General features: G+C 46.9%; 1 protein-coding gene across 22 annotated transcripts in view; it reads left to right on the top strand.

The window, feature by feature from the left end:
• LOC119180746 (acetyl-CoA acetyltransferase A, mitochondrial-like) overlaps positions 1-21,206 on the top strand; it is a 227,300-nt gene that overhangs the window by 148,130 nt on the left and 57,964 nt on the right. For 15 of the 22 annotated variants that reach the window (XR_012888681.1, XR_012888688.1, XR_012888678.1 and 12 more), the window contains one exon: positions 10,489-10,553. The exons of the other annotated variants lie outside the window; for them this stretch is intronic. Coding sequence is in view for 3 of the 15 variants with exons in the window: in XM_075882992.1 (XP_075739107.1) it covers positions 10,489-10,553 (65 nt within the window). In the remaining 12 variants the exon portion in view is untranslated. The remainder of the gene's footprint in view (positions 1-10,488; positions 10,554-21,206) is intronic. 22 annotated transcript variants of the gene reach the window in all.

Here is a 21,206-nt window from a genome sequence, read left to right on the forward strand (position 1 = left end):
GATTGGTTGATTGATATGTGGGTTTTAACGCCCCAAAACCACCGTATAATTATGAGAGACGCCTTAGTAGAGGGCTCCGGAAATTTCGACCACCTGGGGTTCTTTAACGTAGACCCAAATCTGAACACACGGGCCTACAACATTTCCGCCTCCATCGGAAATGCAGCCACTGGAGCCGGAAGTCGAACCCCCAACCTGTGGGTCAGTAGCCAAGTACCTTAGCCACTATACCACCACGGCGGGGCGGTGATAGTTGAACCGGGCAGTTTCTTTTTGTTGCAGCTCTCTCCTAAACCGAAAATGAAACAGGCCTATAATGAGGGATCCGTAATTAATTATCAGTCACGTGTTTCAGCAAACCACGGGTCATGCCATTACTAACAGTCCCCCAGCAACACTTTGCAGCAGAAAAACGCGATGCCAAAGGTATTGTGCTAATTGCCCCTTAAAGGGCCCCTAAGTCCCTTTCAATCTTCCTAATAAATTCCTAGTAAATTCCTAGTAAATTCCTAGTAAATAAGCGCATTCCTAGTAACATTCCTAGTAAATAAGCGCATCGCGTGCAGAATGTCATCGCAATCAACGATGCCACACGCCACAGCGCTACTAGTAGCGGGCGCACCACTATTTCGGAAAAAAAATAGCTTCTCCTTTTCAGTCCCCGCCATTCACGCCACTGACATGTGTGACATCACCATTGAAACTTGATGACGTTACCCCTTTAGATGCTTGCGATTGGCCGAACGAGAACCAATGACTTCCGGTCACTCTGCAAACAGCTGTTCGCGCACACCTTGCTGTTCTTGGTCATGTTGCCGTTTGCGAATCAACGTGTGCGGCCCGTAACGCAACACAAGGTCCATACCGGCACGATTCGTAAGGGCACGGGCCGGCATGACGGCAACAGCGGTTAGTCAACGATCAGTGCACCCAGATGACTCACGCAACACAGTTGACGGCGAGATGGGTCTTCGGAGTGGCGGGCCACGACAACCGGAAGTACACGCTGTCTCGAACAACGCGTCAGCGGTGAAGTATGCCACGCGATATCACGAAGGGCACTTAGCGAGGAGGGGCCAAACGGTTTTCGAAGATGGTAGCGTAGGAAAGAGGAAAGAAGCAATCGTCGTAGTTCGATCATGAAACGCGTGTAACTCCGCTAGAACGGCTCCGCTTCGAAAAATTTTCAGAGTTACGTGTTCGTTGTAAACTCGAGCAAAACTTCCTCACCTCAACTAAATTTCGACCGCTTGGTGGTTTAGGGGCCCTTCAAGTGCCGTTGCGATTTCTCCTGAGTTGTAAGTTCGGCTGCAAAGCGTCATATAAAAAAGATTTCCGAAAGAACTACAAAGTTAGACAAATTTATCATTTTCTTGCAACTTTCACAATTGCATTTTTATGTGGCGGCAGACATCCTCACATGGCAGGAGACATTATACAAAAACGTAATTAAGAATAATAAAATAACTTTTTAATCCGCAAGAACTGCTAACTGAGGTAATTTGTGCTCCTCTCACGATGAGTTGATTGCCTTCTTGAGATTATTAAAAACCAGCCGATGGTCAATTTCGCAGACCCTATAACTCCAATCAATCTTTTCGCTACTTCTATAACTGTCCTTTCTCACGCACCATCCCCGTGTGAACTTGTTGATACGTCCTCGTATGGCGAAACGGTTATGGTTCGACCCATTTTTCTTCATTACTTCCTTTCATTAGCAATTGAGAAAGCTGCCGAAACCAAGACCAAATTCCACCTATCCAGATCCATACACTCCATACTGCAAACTGTCAATATAATGCCACTAAAAAAACAGCGCAATCATACGCAGGATGCAACCGCTTCAACTGTGCGGCTCTATCACCACGCTGTCCGAACGGTTCTCGTTCACCCCTCACTCTCTTACTCTTGTACGGAACGTCCTGTCTCGCGGACGCCAGTTTTGTTACAAGCTGCCACTCTGCCACTCTAGCGTCGCCAGCGCGAAGTCGGCGACGGGAATGACAGCAGGTTGGTTCGTTCCGTATGCAAGCAGAGACAGTGAAGAGATCAGAGACGTGAGAAAACAAAACAAACTTTACTCTAGTGATATTGCAGCACACGGTATCTAATACAACACCTCGATACATCTAACAAAATACATCGACACTTGATACAACTAAAAAATATATAACAAACAATAACTCAGGTTACGAGAGAGAACTATTACAATCTACACAAACTAACAACAATAGACAACGGAGGAGAAAGTTCGAAGGTATAAACAGGTGAAGGCATACGTGTGAAGACCGGCCGCATTGCGTCCCCGACGATCGGATGCGAGAAGTCGAAGAGAGTTCTGGCTCGACTGCAATGTCGGTGTGTTGCAACGCTGGTGGCTCCGGGAGGCTATTGCTTGCACGTGATTTCGAACAGGTTGAGCTAACGCGAGGCGAAGTCCCGATGTCTACGTTGCAGACGTTAATATCACGTCACAACTAGACGAACGGCTAAGTTTAGGTGGCCAGCCGATACAGAGCCACACTAAAAACTTCTAGAAGAGATGCTTGTTGATCTGTTTCTACACCATGTTGGTCAGCGATTATACTGCCTAGCAGGGCAAAATCTAGCGCTTAAATCCCCCTCGTGTCTCCTCGCTCTCTTCCTTGGGGACAAGAGACCTCTACATGGGTCCAATCATGCGCGTTTAATTGATGGAAACTCCGCCCCAAAAATATCTTGACCCCACCCCTTTTTAATTGGGAGAGGGCCCTCAACTAGCAAGAGTGACAACCTGTTGGGTTGTTGTCATACGGCTTGACCACCAGAGGGTTTCCCACGCTTTTCCCCGTGGGAAACGGTCAGACTGTTTGGCTCTCAGCCGGTGCGTCCCGTAGCCTAATCCTTGTTCGGGGTATATCGCGGCCTTCCACGACCTTGCAGACGCCGCCGCAGTTACAAAAGGATCAATCGTCGACGGCGACTTTCCAAGAAAAGCACCCCATTCTGCACTTCTTGGCTCCCTTTCATGCGCCCGCCGTTCCCACGGTCAGTGGGTAAGTACGGCGCCCGTTAATTGCCGTGACGCGGGGCCGCCGAAAATGGCCGTCCGTGACATGAACCACTCGATTACTTTCGTACGTGGTCACGCTAGCCATCATAATTAAAATGCCTCTGATACAGACGAAGTAGTAGTGAGAGTTGCAATGAAATATTCTCTCTCATATATTTTTAAGACTTCCAGGCACATTTTTCCTCGATTCTGTACAAGTATTCAGAGATAGTCTGCAGACAAACACATGCTATAGTATACCTAAGTGCATTCTTTCACGACGCGACATCCTCGTTTAGAAACACGGCTAACTTTCACTATTTTCTGGGCAATTTTTACAAGGAAGAAATTATGTTCTTTTCCCTGAAATTGCGTGTACTCTTCAAACCGAAAACGCCGAATCCCTTTCATGGTGCTGTCTATGAGGATGTTGAAGATTGGCTTGTCCACTATGACTTCGTTGCCGCTCATAACATGTGGGATGACACAGACAAGCTCCGACATGTCTACTTCAGTTTGAATGATGGGGCACGTGTTTGGTACGAAAACCGGGCAGGTGTGTTCACGTCATGGGTGGACTTCAAACGCCGGCTTCTTGAAACGTATGCAAGTCCCGATCGCCGAGAGCGAGCTGAACGTGAACTCCAGTGCCGTATGCAAATGCCGAATGAAGGTGTAGCAATGTATGTTGAGGACATGACGCGTCTTTTTCGACGAGCCAACCCTCACATGCCGGAAGAGAAGAAGTTGTGATACCTGATGCGTGGAGTGAAGGAGCAGTTGTTCGGTGGTCTTGTACGCAGCCCCCCAAGACTACGTCAGAGTTTCTTGCTGAAGGCGTCCTGATTGAAAGCACGCTTCGGCAACGGACCCAGACGTACGAGCGACAAGTGAACTTTGCTTCTGCGACGGACTACATGGGTGGTCTTGGGGCCCATGTCGACTTCTTCCGAGAGCTCATACGCTCTGTAATTCGCGAAGAACTGCAGAAGTTATCTGTACCCTCAGCGCCCACTGTCAGTTCTTCGTCCGGCATCGTCCAAGATGAAGTTCAGCAGGCACTACGAGAACCGTCCTGTCAGACAGAGCCGCGGCCCCTAAATGACTTCCCTCGCATGTCGTGTGCGCGAACTCTGCTCCAGCCAGTACCACCTTTGGCTCCGCTTCCCACTGCGGTCCCTGCCATGCTTCCGGCAGACCAAACTCTGCGCCAACCTGCACCACATTTCACTCCGCTTTATACCACAGCCCCGGCCATGCTTCAGGCAGTACAAGCGGGCCCGTACCTCAGTGACCGCCGACCGATTCCGCGAAAATCAGACGTGTGGCGGGCCCCCGATCAACGTGTACTTTGCTATCACTGTGGTGAACCTGGGCACATCTACCGACAGTGCACTTATCGACAGCTGGGACTTCGTGGTTTTTCTGCCAACTCCCCACCTCCTACGTTCGGCCAGCGGCCTCCGGAAATCACTGACTACGTTGCTCGGCAGCGCGGATCGACATCTCGGCACCACTCACGCTCTCCATCACCGCGGCGGTTCTCGTCGAATCATCGCACCTATGCGGGCATGGCGCAGGGCCGGTCACCTAGCCCGCGTCGGGAAAACTAGCCTCAGCGACCTTCAGGGGCAAGGCCGCTCAGACTGGTCATGCTCAAGGCCCTCTATCGACGTGGACAGAAGATACCGACGATACATCGACGACACTACCAGCTGGTTGCGGAAGAGTTTCCTTATATATTTCTGTTCTGCTAGATGGTCGCGAAGACAGCGCCTTAGTGGACACTGGTGCGAACTATTCCATAATTAGCGAAAAACTGGCCGCCCTTCTCAAGAAAGTAACGACGCCTTGGAACCAAACGCCGATTCGTACAGCTGGCGGGCATGTCGTCACGCCACTCGGTATGTGCACGGCCAGACTGAAAGTCCGCGGTTGTACATTTGTTGCTAGTTTGAGAGTTCTACGGCAGTGTTCTTGAGACCTGATCATTGGCATGGATTTTCTCAGGGACCATGGTGCTATAATTGACACTCGACGATGTCTTGTCACTTTCGTGACCACAAACGCCGCAACAGCTTACGCCAACCCCAGCCACTCCTGAGTGTCTCTTCGCGTCGTTGACGACGCTGTCACGTTACCACCCCGTGCAACTGTTGGGGTTCAGGTGGCGTGGGACAGAGTGATGCACGGTGAAGCAGTCGTAGAAAGCAATCACTTGCTTTTGCTGTCTCAGGGTGTCTGCGTAGCGAGAAGCCTGTTGACCTTCATGATGATCACTGCAACTTTTTTGTCACAAACTTCAGCTACGAGCGCCGGCACCTTTTTCCTGGAACTCATCGCCTACGCCGACCCAGTCGCCAATGTCACCAAGTGTTTTGCTTCCGAGGCCATCGGCACTGCATAAACGCCTTTCCGCAGCGTCGACATCAATCCAACGCTTTCTGAAGCAACCAAGCAGCGTTTGAGCGAGCTGTTGCTGGAGTTCCACACATGCTTTGCGTGTTCTTCGAAGATACGTCAAACACCGATAACGAAACACCGTATTATCACCTACGACGACGCGCATCCCGTACGGCAGCAGCCTTATCGTGTTTCGCCCACCGAACGGCCCAAGATTCAAACGCAGGCTAAGGAAATGTTTCAGGATGGCGTGATACAGCCTTCAAGCAGCCCTTGGTTATCACCAGTCGTTCTTGTGAAAAATAAAGATGGCACGTCTCGCTTTTGTGTCGACTACAGAAAGTTGAACAATGTCACAAAGAAAGACGTGTACCCGTTGCCCAGAGTCGATGATTCTCTGGACAAGCTGCGACGCGCGAAGTATTTTTCGTCCGTCGACTTGAAGAGTGACTATTGGCAAATAGAGGTCGATGAACGTGACCGGGAAAAGCCCGCTTTTGTAACGCCGGATGGACTTTATGAATTGAAAGTGCTCCCTTTCGGCCTCTGTTCCGCTCCAGCCACATTCCAGCAAATGATGGACACAGTCCTGGCAGACCTCAAGTGGAAAAGCTGTCTCATCTACCTCGATGATGTCGTTGTGTTTTCAGAAACGTTTGACGAGCATCTTCGTCGCCTTCGGAATGTTCTTGAAGCCATTAGATCGACCGATCTCACACTCAAGCCTGAGTGTGAGATCGTCACAAACCTTCCTGGTTCGTTCCTTATTCGCGAACTAATCACGGTTTGAGAAGACTTGAACACTGTATTCCAGCTTGTTTTAACATGTTTGAAAATAAAGACATCGACATCTTTAATATCCATAAAAACAACTTAAGAACCTTCTCGTCGAAAATGGCGGCGTGTAGTTTAGCTTCTTCTAGTTATCCGGCTACAGTACTATATGTAAAAGAAACAACCTATAATAGTGCTCGTGTGTAACATGGCATCCTATGATGTTTGCTTTCTTTGACATTTTTTTTCGTTGCTTTTTTTACGAGTAAAACGTGCAACATTTCACTCGTCAGTGTTTCCCTTGTGCATTAAAACTTGTGCTTTTCGCATACCCAGTGTTGTAAACGTTGTATAATCATTTTGTAATACTTTGGTAGCCGTTTAGCAACGTGTGCATTGTTTCATGATTGAACGCACGCTGTTTTCTTTTGTTTTTGTTCTTTTTCTCTCTTTGTGGTTTGCTTATCTTAAGTACACCTGAAACTGATGTAATTTTGATGCATTTTCTTTTTATTTCCTAATTTCTTGATGTATTGAAAATCGACGTCAAATTGTTTTTTCATGTTTTGCGCTCTGCTGATTTTTTTGTAATGCCAAGTGAAAAGGGGTAGGAGCCTCGTCAAGTTGCTAACATAGCAGCTTTTTGCTCTTATCCTTGCGTTTTCTTTTCGCAACTCTGTGAAGAAAATGCTCAACAAAACTGAAACTGAAACTGAAAGTGAAATGTCATTTCGGCTACGAAGAATTAAAGTTTCTTGGTCACGTCGTGAGCGCGGTTGGTGTTCGGCCTGATCCTGACAAAACTGCTGCTGTCACCGCTTCTCCACCTCCAACTGACAAGAAAAGTCTTCGATGATTTCTAGGTCTGTGCGCGTATTACCGGCGCTTTATTGAAAATTTTTCTAACATTGCGGAGCCACTTTTACGCCTCACGCGTGATGACACACCATTTGTCTGGGCTGACGAACAGCAGACTGCCTTTGCGGAACTACAGCACTGGCTCTCTTCCCCTCCCGTGCTCGGCCACTTCGATGAAGATGCTGACACTGAAGTACGCACCGATGCCAGCAATATTGGTCTAGGAGCTATTTCGGTACAAAGACAAGATGGCATTGAACGGGTAATAGCCTACGCAGGTCGCACACTCTCTCGCACGGAATCAAACTATTCCACATCAGAGAAAGAATGTCTCACGGTCATTTGGGCAATTACAAAGTTTAGGCCATATCTCTATGGAAGACCATTTAAAGTGGTGACTGACCATCATGCTTTGTGCTGGTTGACCAATCAACGAGACCCTCCAGGATGATTAGCACGATGGAGTCTGCGCCTACAGGAATTTGATGTGACCATCGTGTGCAAGTGAGGCAAAAAGCACGAAGACGCCGACACGCTCTCACGAGCACCTCTTCAATCCACCAGTACTAGCGCAGAAGAGGACGGCGCCTTCGTGGCAACTGTCAGCGGACCGGATCTGATGTCTCATCAACGAAATGACGCCGATCTACGAATGATTATAGATCATTTAGAAGGTGGCACCGCGCCCATTCCTCGTCCGATGTCACGAACGTTGCCATCATTTTGCCTACGAAATGGCGTCCTATATAAAAGGAACGCCGGTGCTGGTGACAGATCTCATCTTCTCGTCGTGCCTGAAGCCCTCCACGATGACGTCTTATTAGCTTGCCACGACGAGAGCACATCTGGCCATCTGGGCTACTCGAGAACTATGGATCGGGTGCGACAACTGTACTACTGGCCTAAAATGTCTGCCTGTGTCAAACGCTACGTGAAGGGATGCCGTGAATGCCAGCCTCGCAAGACACCACATTTAAAGCCTACAGGTCATCTACAACCGATAAATCCACCACGTACACCGTTTGAACAAGTGGGGATGGACCTCCTAGGCCCATTTCCTTTGTCTTCTTCTGGCAACAAATGAATTATTGTCGCAACCGATTATTTCACGCGTTACGCTGAGACGAAGGCGTTGCCGCGAGGGACCGCATCTGAAGTTGCCAGTTTTATTATGCATCAAATTGTGCTACGGCATGGCGCCCCGTCATATGTCATCACTGATCGAGGGACATCATTCACAGCGAAACTCTTGGATGATATCTTCAGGTTGAGTTACACAACCCATCGAAAGACCACTGCGTATCACCCTGAGAGTAATTGCTTAACAGAAAGGCTAAACAAAACGCTAGCCGACATGATCTCTATGTACGTGGATGTGCAGCACAAAACGTGGGATGACATCTTGCCATACGTAACATTTGCGTATAACACGGCAACGCAGAAAACTACACGCTTCACGCCATTCCGACTCGTTTATGGTCGAGATGTTAGAACTATGCTGGACGCCATGATTCCATATGAGGACATCGACAAGCTCGACCAATTAGCCCCCGACATCAATGAGTACATTCAGCGCGCTGTGGAAGCACGTCAACTGGCCTGTGTGCACATCCGAGCTCAACAGTGCGCAGATGCGCGGCGGTAAAACATCCATCATCGAGAAGTTAATTATAAACCTGGTGACCAAGTTTGGGTTTGGACACCCATTAGGCGGCAAAGTCTCAGTCAGAAACACTTGAGGAAGTACTTTGGACCTTACAACGCACTCAGACGTGTGAGTAACGTGAACTACGAAGTGGTTCCAGACGGAGGCTCACCATCATCCCAGTGCAGCTTACCACGCCCAGAGACTGTACACTTAATCCGCCTAAAACCATACTTTACGCGGTGATGCGAATTTTCTTCTTGTGCCAGTGAACTCTTCATGTGAACAGTGAATGCCATTTATTTCCGATTGCCGGGCCCAGGACGCATTTTCTCTCGTGCACTAATTTGTTTAATGTTTCTTTATGTTACCTACTTTGACCAACTGCTGTGCACACTTTTGTTTGAGCATCGGGTCAACGCTCTCTTGGAAGGAGGAGTAACGCCGCCTGGTGTTCTGTGCCAGTGAACAGTGGGTCAGTTCTGTGCCGGTGAACGAGGAAGACGAAGACTAGCAACCCGTGCCAGTGGAGACGTCCTTCTTTGTCTCTGAGATTTTGACAGTCGCGTCCCTTTATACGTTCCTTCGAGCTCTTAGCGCGTGACAATATTGTCACGGTTTCAAAGCTGAGGCATTAACGCAGAGATTGTGATAACACAAGGAGGTCGGATGTTGGCTGGTTGTTCCGCAACGTCCTGGGCAACCAACCATAGGGGTTAGGTTACGAAACTATTCTTTATTAGAACGCGCAAGCGAGCTATTGTTCGTCTTTTCCACTGTCTTGCATAGCACATGCCCGTTTGTATCATCGTCTTTCTTGCTTTCTTGTTGCGAGCAAGTGACAATATGATCACATACGTATTTGTTCCAATAGAGACCAGAGGGTGCTGCTAGTCGAACTTTATTCCTCCCATCGCAATATTACCTATTTGCTATTCTATTTGCCGTCGGGTGGTCATCCTCTTCTGCATCGCGAATCGCCTTTGAAGCAGACTTAACTCCATTTATTTCATGTTCAGGACGCCATCGTTCTCGTGACGACACTTTGCGTTGCCCGTCAGCGTCTTCTGGTGTCTCATGTCAACCAAAAGTCTCAGTACAAAAGTAATCACCTGGATATTCATTTCAGCTTTGGCTCCTTCATCTTGCTCAGGCTGCCTTCACGTCACGTCGGCTCTGCTGTAACCACGCAACGTTGGGCCTCACCATGTTCTTCTCCTTGTACGCTGAATCGCATACGAGATCTCACCCTTGAGATTGGAGCCTTCGTTCGCACCTCAGCCACTGAGAAGGTGCAGGTTTTCCGACAAAAGCTTGACGCCAGCACATGATCGCCTGTAATTTTTGTTGGTCATTTAATTCGTTTTATTATTAAATATGGCATGACCAACTGTCCGATCATCACATAATCAATTGTATTTAATAAAAGTTACGTCTTCTTGGGTAGTCAACAAAATTTTCAATCACTTCCTCTTCCGTTATATTGCGTGTACAAAGCAATGGTATAAGGTATATACGTTTTAGGCAATACTTGGAACAATAAGGTACGAAAGAATATTATCTCTTTCGCTGTTGCTAGGACTAAGCTTCCTCCTTCAATCTGTGAAAAAATTCTAATTGTTCAAGGTATAGACTTAGGGCCAATTAGCATGTTTTGAATACATTATAAGTGGAGAATGAGAGCTGGCACAAAACAAAACCGGCGTGCCTTTGAAGCACTAAGCTAAACATTGTGGCATGGGCATCGCTGAATATAGACTTCTGTTTTCGTCTCTAGGTTTCGGCGATGCTGCTGTGGAGCCAGTGCACTTTTCAATTGCTACTGCATATGCTATGACAAAGGTTTGTCTTTTTTTACTTTCTTTTCTTTTTTCATTTGCTTTTTTTGCCAGAACACATATAGAAATAGGCCACTTCTGACGTTTTTCATTTCCCACTCGCTATCTGGAATTTGGAAGCAAGCTGAACAGCGTTCTTAATTTTGCTGGGGCTCATATTTCTATAGAAATTATGACTATCCTGTTGCGTGTGGCCTCCAAAAAAAGGAGTTAAGATTAGAATGATAGGTGTAATCCCTATGGTTCGGATGATCACGACGACACGTTGAAGGACTGGACTGCTTGCTCACTTGCTGGCAAACTTCGGTTTATTCACACACTGACACAGATTTACAAACAAAGGCCGGGGTGGCCACTAAACCAACCGCGCAGTAAGCAATGGCATGTATTAATATCAACGTCGGCGTTACTTGCCGAGCCCTTCGTATACTCTACACATCGACACCAACTTCTCGCTGTAGTATTAATCTTGGATCAGAGTCTGCGCTAAGCACGACCTCTGTCTCTGTTCCCACTTCCCGATCTCGTTCTCCAGCACCAAGTTTCCCTTCTCTCAATTTCTCATCATTAAATACCTCCCGTCTCATCTGAGACAGCCTCATGGAAAGAACCCCTAATTGATGCTCCACCAATGTAGCAAACAACTGCCCTTTCCCTCTGAGATGGTTCTCCGCCTCTGCGTTCCCACACTTTGCTATCCTCCGAGCATCAGCTAAGAAGAACTCCGTCATTTCAACGACGTACAGCTTAAATGATAATTTCGTGCGACAACAAGCCTGTCTAGACGGCCGGTTGGTTGTCTGGCGTTAGTAGACACGATTATGCCGTATATCCACACGTATTGTTACAGCATGGCGCCACATTATTTTGTCGGGAGCCATGTCGCGACAGCGACCACTTCTTTCTAAGCTGGCTCACCGTGAGTGCGCTACCGCCATGCAGGTGACTCCCCAGCACAAGGTGCAGTGAACAAAGGCTCACGGGGATATTACCACCACCTCGATAACAAAACCAAACAATTTTTAGGAAGCTGTAATAAAAAGATATATTATTTGCACTCCAAACCACTATAGGCTTTCGCCACCTCAACTTTTACTTTTCATACCAAAGCTGTTGAATTCGTAGTACTGCTTCAGTGCTAATATTTAGCATAATCGGTGCCCTTCTTAGTCCATCTTGACCTTGTACCTTTTAATATGAGTTATCAGTGGCAATTCAGTAAGCACACTTTTATTGAAAGGCAACTCACACGAGATATTTTTATTAAAATAATGTCCTGTGAAAGAGATTGTGGGCTAAGGACAAAGCGACCCATTACCGTAACGTATGCCTCTTATCAACAAGTATTTAGAAGGATTATAAACTGTCTAGCATTGAAGCATGTAGGTAGGCACAAGCATGAACACAAGCCGACATAAGACTGATAGTAATGAAGTTGAGTTGATAGGACCACAAGTCGACAGAAAAGTCGAGGTCATGCATGCTCACTCAATAAATAAATTTCGTGCCTATGGCTGACTTGAACTCATCCCCTAATTTATTCTAAACCGGACTCTTGAACTAAGACTTCCCAAAATGTTACTCACCCAAACTTACTTTCACTGAGACTTGCTGCTTTAACTGGGGTAGTTGACTCATGAATAAGTTGGCTGATCTATGTGTGTCCCTCTCTCGTATGTCATATTCTTTTGCACAAACATCTTCATGTGGCACAACACAGCTAGCCTGGCCAGGTGATTCCCAGATCATCAAAGCAAACAAGTCATTCCTACAATTCACTGCGAACACGAGATTTGTACACATTGTGGAACTGATGACTGACAAGGAGCACAAAAACCGAGGCCATGCAGTAGTGTGTTTACTTTATTTCAGAAGACATAGTTAATTACACTAGCATGAAGATTTTCCATGGCTGTTGATACTTGCAAGATACTACATAATCTGTAGTACTACACATGCTCAACAGATACTAATAGTACTGAAATAATTAAAACTTGAACAGAACACTCTGCAAATTAGGTACTTGAATATGAGAGCAACTAAATTCTGCATTGCATTTTACCTTAGCCTTCACATAACAATAAATTCAAAACTAGATTTAAAGCAATCAAGAATGCCAAGCTCGTGTGTATGTCTCGTTTACGGCAAACACATATCTATATTTGTGTGAGGGGCAATTTGACATGACATCCCAAGTCCAATTACAGCGTTTTATATGGTGTTCACCAGTGCAACACAATCCACAATGCGAAAAGCCACACAATTATTGCAAAAATGTATTAGTTTTGTTTTGTACGTGAGGATTTGACTTCCATGAGCACAAGGTCCTACTGACTGCATTGCTGACAGCTGATGCAGACTGCAAATTGAACAGTTTGATAAATTTCATCCACCTATACAGAGCCTTAAAAGCTTGCCAAACCTTTGAAAGTAGTATAAATAGGATAGCTTAGAGTTTGTTAAATCTGTATTGTAAGGTAATGATGCAAAAATTACCAGTAGCTTTTTTAAGCATCAAATGCAATGCCGAGCCTTCAAAGGGCCTAGATAGTGCAATAGTAAGTATCAGTGCACCTTGAAAAATTCCTACACGTTAGTATCAGTTTCTACTGTACCCTGACACAACGACATGATACAAGCTTTTCATTGCATCCTCACCCAAGCTCAAGTTATTGACACATTTTCAAGGTTGGCTCTGTTGGTGACGTACGAGCAGCCATTTTGTTTGTTTTGTCCCTGACATCTTCAACACTGCTCATACTTGTGCGCAGGGCCCCGAAACTACACTATATGGTCAACATTACAAGGTGCACCAAGCTAAGTTAATATTCTATGTCTTTATCAAGTTTCACACTAGCTCGTCATCTCTGTATAACGGATATTTGTATGGCAGAGTTCAGTGAGCTTTTAAAATTGGTGTTTGTACTCCTTTGAATAGACGCAAAAACTTTTTTTCAAAATATTGCATTATGCAGCTTCAGCAAGCAGTCCACCTGTGTCCATTGCAGTCTAGTTGTTAAAATAAAATCAACAACTTGTCCATAAATTTTAATCTGCCTACAAAAAGATCAGAAGGCATTACTGCTGAATTTCGTAATATAAAATTCAAGATATTCTGTATATTTATAATGCTTTGTATTTTGTCTACGCTGCATGCTTGGCAGCATTGTGTTACACTGGCAAATGCAGCTAACACTGCAATTATGTGTTTTCGTTTATTTATGTCAGACTGTACAAGGGAGCCGAGGCCTCTGTCAGGCACTCCAGCCTTTAGCCCCGGCTACCCCCTTTGTGTGAAAGGAAAATAAACTTCACTTCACTTCACTTCAAGATGAGCATCACCATTATTGACTTTAGCATCTTCAGAAGCTTTTTGACTACTTTCTCAATCACCGTGAACTTCGCTGACTGTTAAAAAGAAAAATCATCCCATAGATGTGGTTCATCTTCGAGCCCAGCAATGTCCTCTGCTAGCTCATTTAAACTTTCTTGCATAGAAAAAAGAGAAACAAAACCTCAGTAAGACGATAAGGATTTATCCATTCAAATGTTAGGTCTTGAAGAGTAAGCTCATAAGCGAACTTGTAGACAAAGCAACAAACGACATTTTTATTTTTTTATTTAAGACATACTGCGGAACACACTTCGGTCCAAGCAGGAGGGCATGGTGTAATGCAAAGAGAAATACAATAGACGGAAAACAAAAAAAAACAGTGCACAGTTACTCAGTATCGCAAGTACTACATTCGATTGTCTGGTTCCAGTCTGAGATGGTGCGTGGAAAAAATGAAAATTTGAACGTGTCCGTTCTCGCGAAGTACGGAGTTAGTGCATTTGGTTGGCGATGTCTTGTCGGTCTTGTGTTTAATGGAGAAAGAAAAGGGGTTGGATCAAGGGAAAGTTTGCGATTATATAAAAGAGACAGAAAATCAAGGCGGGACTTCTTTCTACGATCCTGAAGGGAAGGAATATTATTAGCTAGCATTAGGTCTGTGGGAGAGTCCGTTCGCAAAAACCTAAAACAAACAAATCGAATGGCCTTCCGCTGAATACTTTCAAGTTTTTTAACGTTTTGTTTAGTATGGAGGTCCCACACGATACTCCCATACTCCAGCTTCGGCCTAACGAAAGTGAAAACTAAGAAGCTTTACGTTTGGAGGGGAGTTTCTGAGCTTATATCTTAGGAAGCATAATTTCCGAAAGGCAGACGAGCAAATATTATCTATGTGCATGTTCCATGATAAGTTGTTTGTTAACGTAACGCCGAGGTACTTATAACTGTCAACCTGTGTGAGAGAAGACGATCCTAATTTATACACGTGTTCACTGGGATTTTTCTTTCTCGTTACACTGAGATATACACTTTTTTCCAAATTTAATTCCATTCCCCCTTCTACACACTACTCCCGCACGTTTTCAATGTTTTCTCGAGTTCGTTCTGATCATTAGTACATGTGACTTCCCGAAACAAAACACAGTCGTCAGCGAACAATCGAATTTGAACAGTAGGGTCAACAACCGTTACTAAATCGTTAATATACAACAAAAAAAGCAATGGTCCCAAAACATCACCTTGTGGAACCCCAGAGGTGACAAGAAGACACCGAAATTCTTCTTCGTTAATTTTTACAAGCGGTTGGCGGTTGGATAGGTAGGCTGCAATCCAGGAAACAAAAATATCCGGAATGTGAATGTTATTAAGTTTTGCTATTCATTTGTCGTGTGGTACCTTGTCGAAAGCTTTTTTGAAATCTAAAAATATAGCATCAATTTGGCCGTTATTGTCAAGACACGCTGCTAATGAATGAATTATGGTCACCAATTGGGTTGCCGTGGAAAAACCTTTTCTAAAACCATGTTGAAAATTTGTTAGTACTGCATTTTCGTCTAGAAATTAAAAAATCTGTTCATTGATCTTGCAGCATTGAGACGTTAAAGATATCGGACGGTAATTTTGAAAGCTGGACCGGTCACCTTTTTTAAAAACGGGAACAATCAGAGCCATCCTCCAGTCACTCGGCAGCTTCCCAGTGGACAAAGAAGTACGAAATATTACTACAAGAAACTTAGCAAGTATTTCGGCATATCTGCGTAAAAAAGGCGTTTGGAATCTGGTCTGCACCACATGAAGACTTGGTTTTCAAATTTAACAGCATAGATACTACACCAGAGTAAAATAAAAAGTCAGCGTCATAAATGCCAGGATCTGATATTAACAGTGGATACGTTTGCGCAGGAGAAAACACACAGTGAAAAGAATAATTAAAATATTCAGCAATGATTCCAGGGTCAAAAACGAGGTCACCATCGATTTTCATTTCCCTTACAGGCTGCTTTTTGTCAGTAATGTAATGCCAAAACTTATCGGGATCATTTTTTATGAAGTTTGGTAGGAGGGTTTGAAAGTAGTGATCCTTTGAGCAGCGCACTGTGTTTTGCAAAGAATTTTTAATCTCACTGATAACGTCAGACTGTGCCTTCTTCTTCTTTAATCTTTTAAGTTTGCGTTTCAAGTGAATTTGGCATGTTATCCAGGATGTACACTTGTGAATTTTTTTGCGCTTGCTTGGTATAAAGTTATCAAGGCAGTAATGGCACATGTCCTTGAACCGGTCCCATAGGTTGCAAACGTCATCACCATCAAAATTAGCAAGACATATTTCTAGATGGTCAAGTACAGATTTGTCATTAGCTCGTGAGTAATCTTTGAAGCGCCGTGTCGTCGACCTATCTTGGGAGCTACTTGAGAAGGGGTAAAGTAACGCATACTAAGTGGTGGTCAGATATCCCTGGTTCTATTGCAACAGAGTATCGGTCAAAATTACGGGGAATAAATACAAGATCCAGAAAGGAACTACAAGGGCCCTGTACACGAGTTGGTTCGTTTACAACTTGTATTAGGTTATGTGTAAGCATGATATCAAACACTATGTTTGTGTGTTTCAAAAATTCTGAACCAGCCATCAATCGTTTCCAGTCAATCCCTGGAAGGTTAAAGTCCCCAATCAGAAAAACTTTGCTGTTCACATATTTCGACATGTACTCTCGAAGTCTAGTTAGATATTCCGATGGGGAATCAGGAGGCCTGTAAAGCGCGTAAAGAATGAAAGAGTACCCCCAGCACAAAACCTTCATGCACAGGCATACAAGTTCGTCGATATCAGGCAACAAAACGACCCGTATGTTGTTCTTCAAAAGAACAGCCACGCCCCCGCCTCTGGAAGCCCTGTCTTTACGTATAATCTGATAGGATGTGGGAAAGGCGCTGTCATCTGATATATTGCTTCGGAGCCAAGTTTCTGTCACTACGACAATGTGCGGGTCATTTTGAAGCAAGATAATTTCAGGCTGGTCAGTTTTATTTATTAGACTACGAGAATTCAGGCTCAGCAGGCGCAGTTGCTTTTCTTTGGTTGGGTTCGTATTACTGTTAGGGGTGTTTCTAGTTTTTCGGTTGATTGGCCTTTTGGAAGTATTTTTGATCATGATGCGTTGTTTAATGCCTGAGCCTGTTGCCTCGTCTGTGGACGATTTGGCTTTCGTTCGTCGTTTTTTCGTATGAGTAGGTGTTCATCTTTTTCGGTATCCCAAGTGTAAACGTTGCTATTGATGAATAGTTTGTCGAAAACTAGCGACACTTTTTCTTTTTTCTCGCGGTTTGGTTTCGAACTTGCCCACAGTTTACGTCTGCCATCTCGCACTCTACGGGAGAAATCTTCACCAATGGAGAAATCTGAACCTTTTAGCTCAGATCCTTGCTTAAGAATTGAGATCTGGTCGTGTGCGTCTTGCAGCTTCAAAATAACTGGTCTAACTTTGTTTGGTGCAGGCCTACCTATTCGATGGATGCGCTCAATCCTAATTGGTTCAAGCTCCAATAAGTCTTGAATTACTTCTTTGTTGACAACGTGTTCAAGTGTGTCACTGGTCTCGTTGTCCCCTTCCGGTAAGCCGTACACTATTAGGTTAGATCTTCTACTATGGTTTTCGAGCTGGTCAACCTGCTTTTCTAGTTGATGAATTACGGTGCTCATAGAAGCTATTTGAGTTTGGCAAGAAGCAATTTTGTTCTCTAGAATTGTCAAGGCGTCCAATTTTTTCTCTATATCGGTTAGTCGCTTTTCTTTTATGTCCTTTATGTCAGTAGCTATGCTCTCTAGTTGTTTAGCAATTTTAGCCAAATCAGGACCAGGATTTGTCTCAATGTCTCCGCCCAGAAGGAGCAGTTGTCGCAACAAGCCAGAAACATCATAAGACACACCAGAAGACCATGGGCACGGCAGCACAAGTAAGAACGGGTCGCCTGAGCGAAAGCATTTTCCGTAACGCCTGCTCACCTGTAGAAGGAAGACAAACGGATTTTCAGACCACCGCATACCGGCTGTGCCGCCGTGCCCAGTGGCCGAGGAGTGAACAGGACGCTCATATATAGCCGGAATCTGCAACGGCACCGCCTGGACGGTTTCTGGTATCAGTGATGCCCACGTGGCTGATAGCTGTAGAGGCAGGTGGTCCGGGTGTGCAGTTGATGACCGGCAAGGAAAGATGAAGGTGGTCGCAGGGTGCGGCGCATGCGCATCTCCCACTCGCAGATCGAAAGGTTCGGCAAAAAGGGGGCCCAGCAATCCAAGGAGCTGTAGAAGGAAGACAAACGGATTTTCAAACCACCGCATACCGGCTGCGCCACCGTGCCCAGTGGCCGAGGAGTGAACAGGACGCTCATATAAAGCCGGAATCTGCAACGGTGCCGCCTGGACGGTTTCTGGTATCAGTGATGCCCACGTGGCTGATAGCTGTAGAGGCCGGTGGTCCGGGTGTGCAGTTGATGACCGGCAAGGAAAGATGAAGCTGGTCGAAGGGTGCGGCGCATGCGCATCTCCCACTCGCAGATCGAAAGGTTCGGCAAAAAGGGGGCCCAGCAATCCAAGGAGCTGTAGAAGGAAGACAAACGGATTTTCAGACCACCGCATACCGGCTGCGCCACCGTGCCCAGTGGCCGAGGAGTGAACAGGACGCTCATATATAGCCGGAATCTGCAACGGCGCCACCTGGACGGTTTCTGGTATCAGTGATGCCCACGTGGCTGACAGCTGTAGAGGCAGGTGGTCCGGGTCTGCAGTTGATGACCGGCAAGGAAAGATGAGGCTGGTCGCAGGGTGCAGCGCATGCGCCTCTCCCACTCGCAGATCGAAAGGTTCGGCAAAAAGGGGGCCCAGCAATCCAAGGAACTGTAGAAGGAAGACAAACGGATTTGCAGACCACCGCATACCGGCTGTGCCGCCGTGCCCAGTGACCGAGGAGTGAACACGATGCTCATATATAGCCGGAATCTGCAACGGCACCGCCTGGGCGGTTTCTGGTATCAGTGATGCCCACGTGGCTGATAGCTGTAGAGGCAGGTGGTCCGGGTGTGCAGTTGATGACCGGCAAGGAAAGATGAGGCTGGTCGCAGGGTGCAGCGCATGCGCCTCTCCCACTCGCAGATTGAAAGGTTCGGCAAAAAGGGGGCCCAGCAATCCAAGGAACTGTAGAAGGAAGACAAACGGATTTTCAAACCACCACATACCGGCTGCGCCACCGTGCCCAGTGGCCGAGGAGTGAACAGGACGCTCATATAAAGCCGGAATCTGCAACGGTGCCGCCTGGACGGTTTCTGGTATCAGTGATGCCCACGTGGCTGATAGCTGTAGAGGCCGGTGGTCCGGGTGTGCAGTTGATGACCGGCAAGGAAAGATGAGGCTGGTCGCAGGGTGCAGCGCATGCGCCTCTCCCACTCGCAGATCGAAAGGTTCGGCAAAAAGGGGGCCCAGCAATCCAAGGAACTGTAGAAGGAAGACAAACGGGTTTGCAGACCACCGCATACCGGCTGTGCCGCCGTGCCCAGTGACCGAGGAGTGAACACGACGCTCATATATAGCCGGAATCTGCAACGGCACCGCCTGGGCGGTTTCTGGTATCAGTGATGCCCACGTGGCTGATAGCTGTAGAGGCAGGTGGTCCGGGTGTGCAGTTGATGACCGGCAAGGAAAGATGAGGCTGGTCGCAGGGTGCAGCGCATGCGCCTCTCCCACTCGCAGATTGAAAGGTTCGGCAAAAAGGGGGCCCAGCAATCCAAGGAACTGTAGAAGGAAGACAAACTGATTTTCAGACCACCGCATACCGGCTGTGCCGCCGTGCCCAGTGGCCGAGGAGTGAACAGGACGCTCATATATAGCCGGAATCTGCAACGGCGCCGCCTGGACGGTTTCTGGTATCAGTGATGCCCACGTGGCTGACAGCTGTAGAGGCAGGTGGTCCGGGTCTGCAGTTGATGACCGGCAAGGAAAGATGAGGCTGGTCGCAGGGTGCAGCGCATGCGCCCCTCCCACTCGCAGATCGAAAGGTTCGGCAAAAAGGGGGCGCAGCAATCCAAGGAACTGTAGAAGAAAGACAAACGGATTTTCAGACCACCGCATACTGGCTGTGCCGCTGTGCCCAGTGACCGAGGAGTGAACAGGACGCTCATATATAGCCGGAATCTGCAACGGCACCGCCTGGACGGTTTCTGGTATCAGTGATGCCCACGTGGCTGATAGCTGTAGAGGCAGGTGGTCCGGGTGTGCAGTTGATGACCGGCAAGGAAAGATGAGGCTGGTCGCAGGGTGCAGCGCATGCGCCTCTCCCACTCGCAGATCGAAAGGTTCGGCAAAAAGGGGGCCCAGCAATCCAAGGAACTGTAGAAGGAAGACAAACGGATTTGCAGACCACCGCATACCGGCTGTGCCGCCATGCCCAGTGACCGAGGAGTGAACACGACGCTCATATATAGCCGGAATCTACAACGGCACCGCCTGGGCGGTTTCTGGTATCAGTGATGCCCACGTGGCTGATAGCTGTAGAGGCAGGTGGTCCGGGTGTGCAGTTGATGACCGGCAAGGAAAGATGAGGCTGGTCGCAGGGTGCAGCGCATGCGCCTCTCCCACTCGCAGATTGAAAGGTTCGGCAAAAAGGGGGCCCAGCAATCCAAGGAACTGTAGAAGGAAGACAAACTGATTTTCAGACCACCGCATACCGGCTGTGCCGCCGTGCCCAGTGCGTATAAAACATTAGAGCGACATGACAGAGTTAGCTGTCAAAATATCAAAGCTAAAACCCACGACAGTAGAAACTGTCGAATGTGGTCGGTATGAAGGCAGCAGTAAACACTGAAGCTGGCATGACCCATGCTCTAAGAAGTTTACCATATTTGTTTTTTTGGCTCTTCCCATGTGACAACAAATATAGCATGTTAAAAAAGTACATACTATTCAAACTACGTGCAACTGACTGGTCTTTTACAGCAATTCTGGAGAGCGAGAAATGTATTCTTGTCACAAACGACTGCAATTTTCGTCTCGCCCGCACGCCCCATCGTCCAAGGAAGAGTGCTTTTGTGTTGGGAGGACGACATCCGGCGACTAACGACGCAGTAGCGGCACCGCCGCGTCTTCCCTCCACCTGTACCGAAAGGAGAGACGTGTGCTCGAGGAAAGAGAAGTGACCTCGAGAGGGGACGGCATATGCTGAAAGACTTTTGACTGCTTTGAAATTCGGCAGTTGACGTGCAACCAGCAAGAAGCGTGGTCGTCGGTGTCGCGAGGCTCGCGTAGGCCGCGAGTATGATGTGACCCGCGAAACG

Source organism: Rhipicephalus microplus, unplaced genomic scaffold (assembly GCF_043290135.1).
Source record: "Rhipicephalus microplus isolate Deutch F79 unplaced genomic scaffold, USDA_Rmic scaffold_14, whole genome shotgun sequence".
NCBI classification, from domain to species: domain Eukaryota; kingdom Metazoa; phylum Arthropoda; class Arachnida; order Ixodida; family Ixodidae; genus Rhipicephalus; species Rhipicephalus microplus.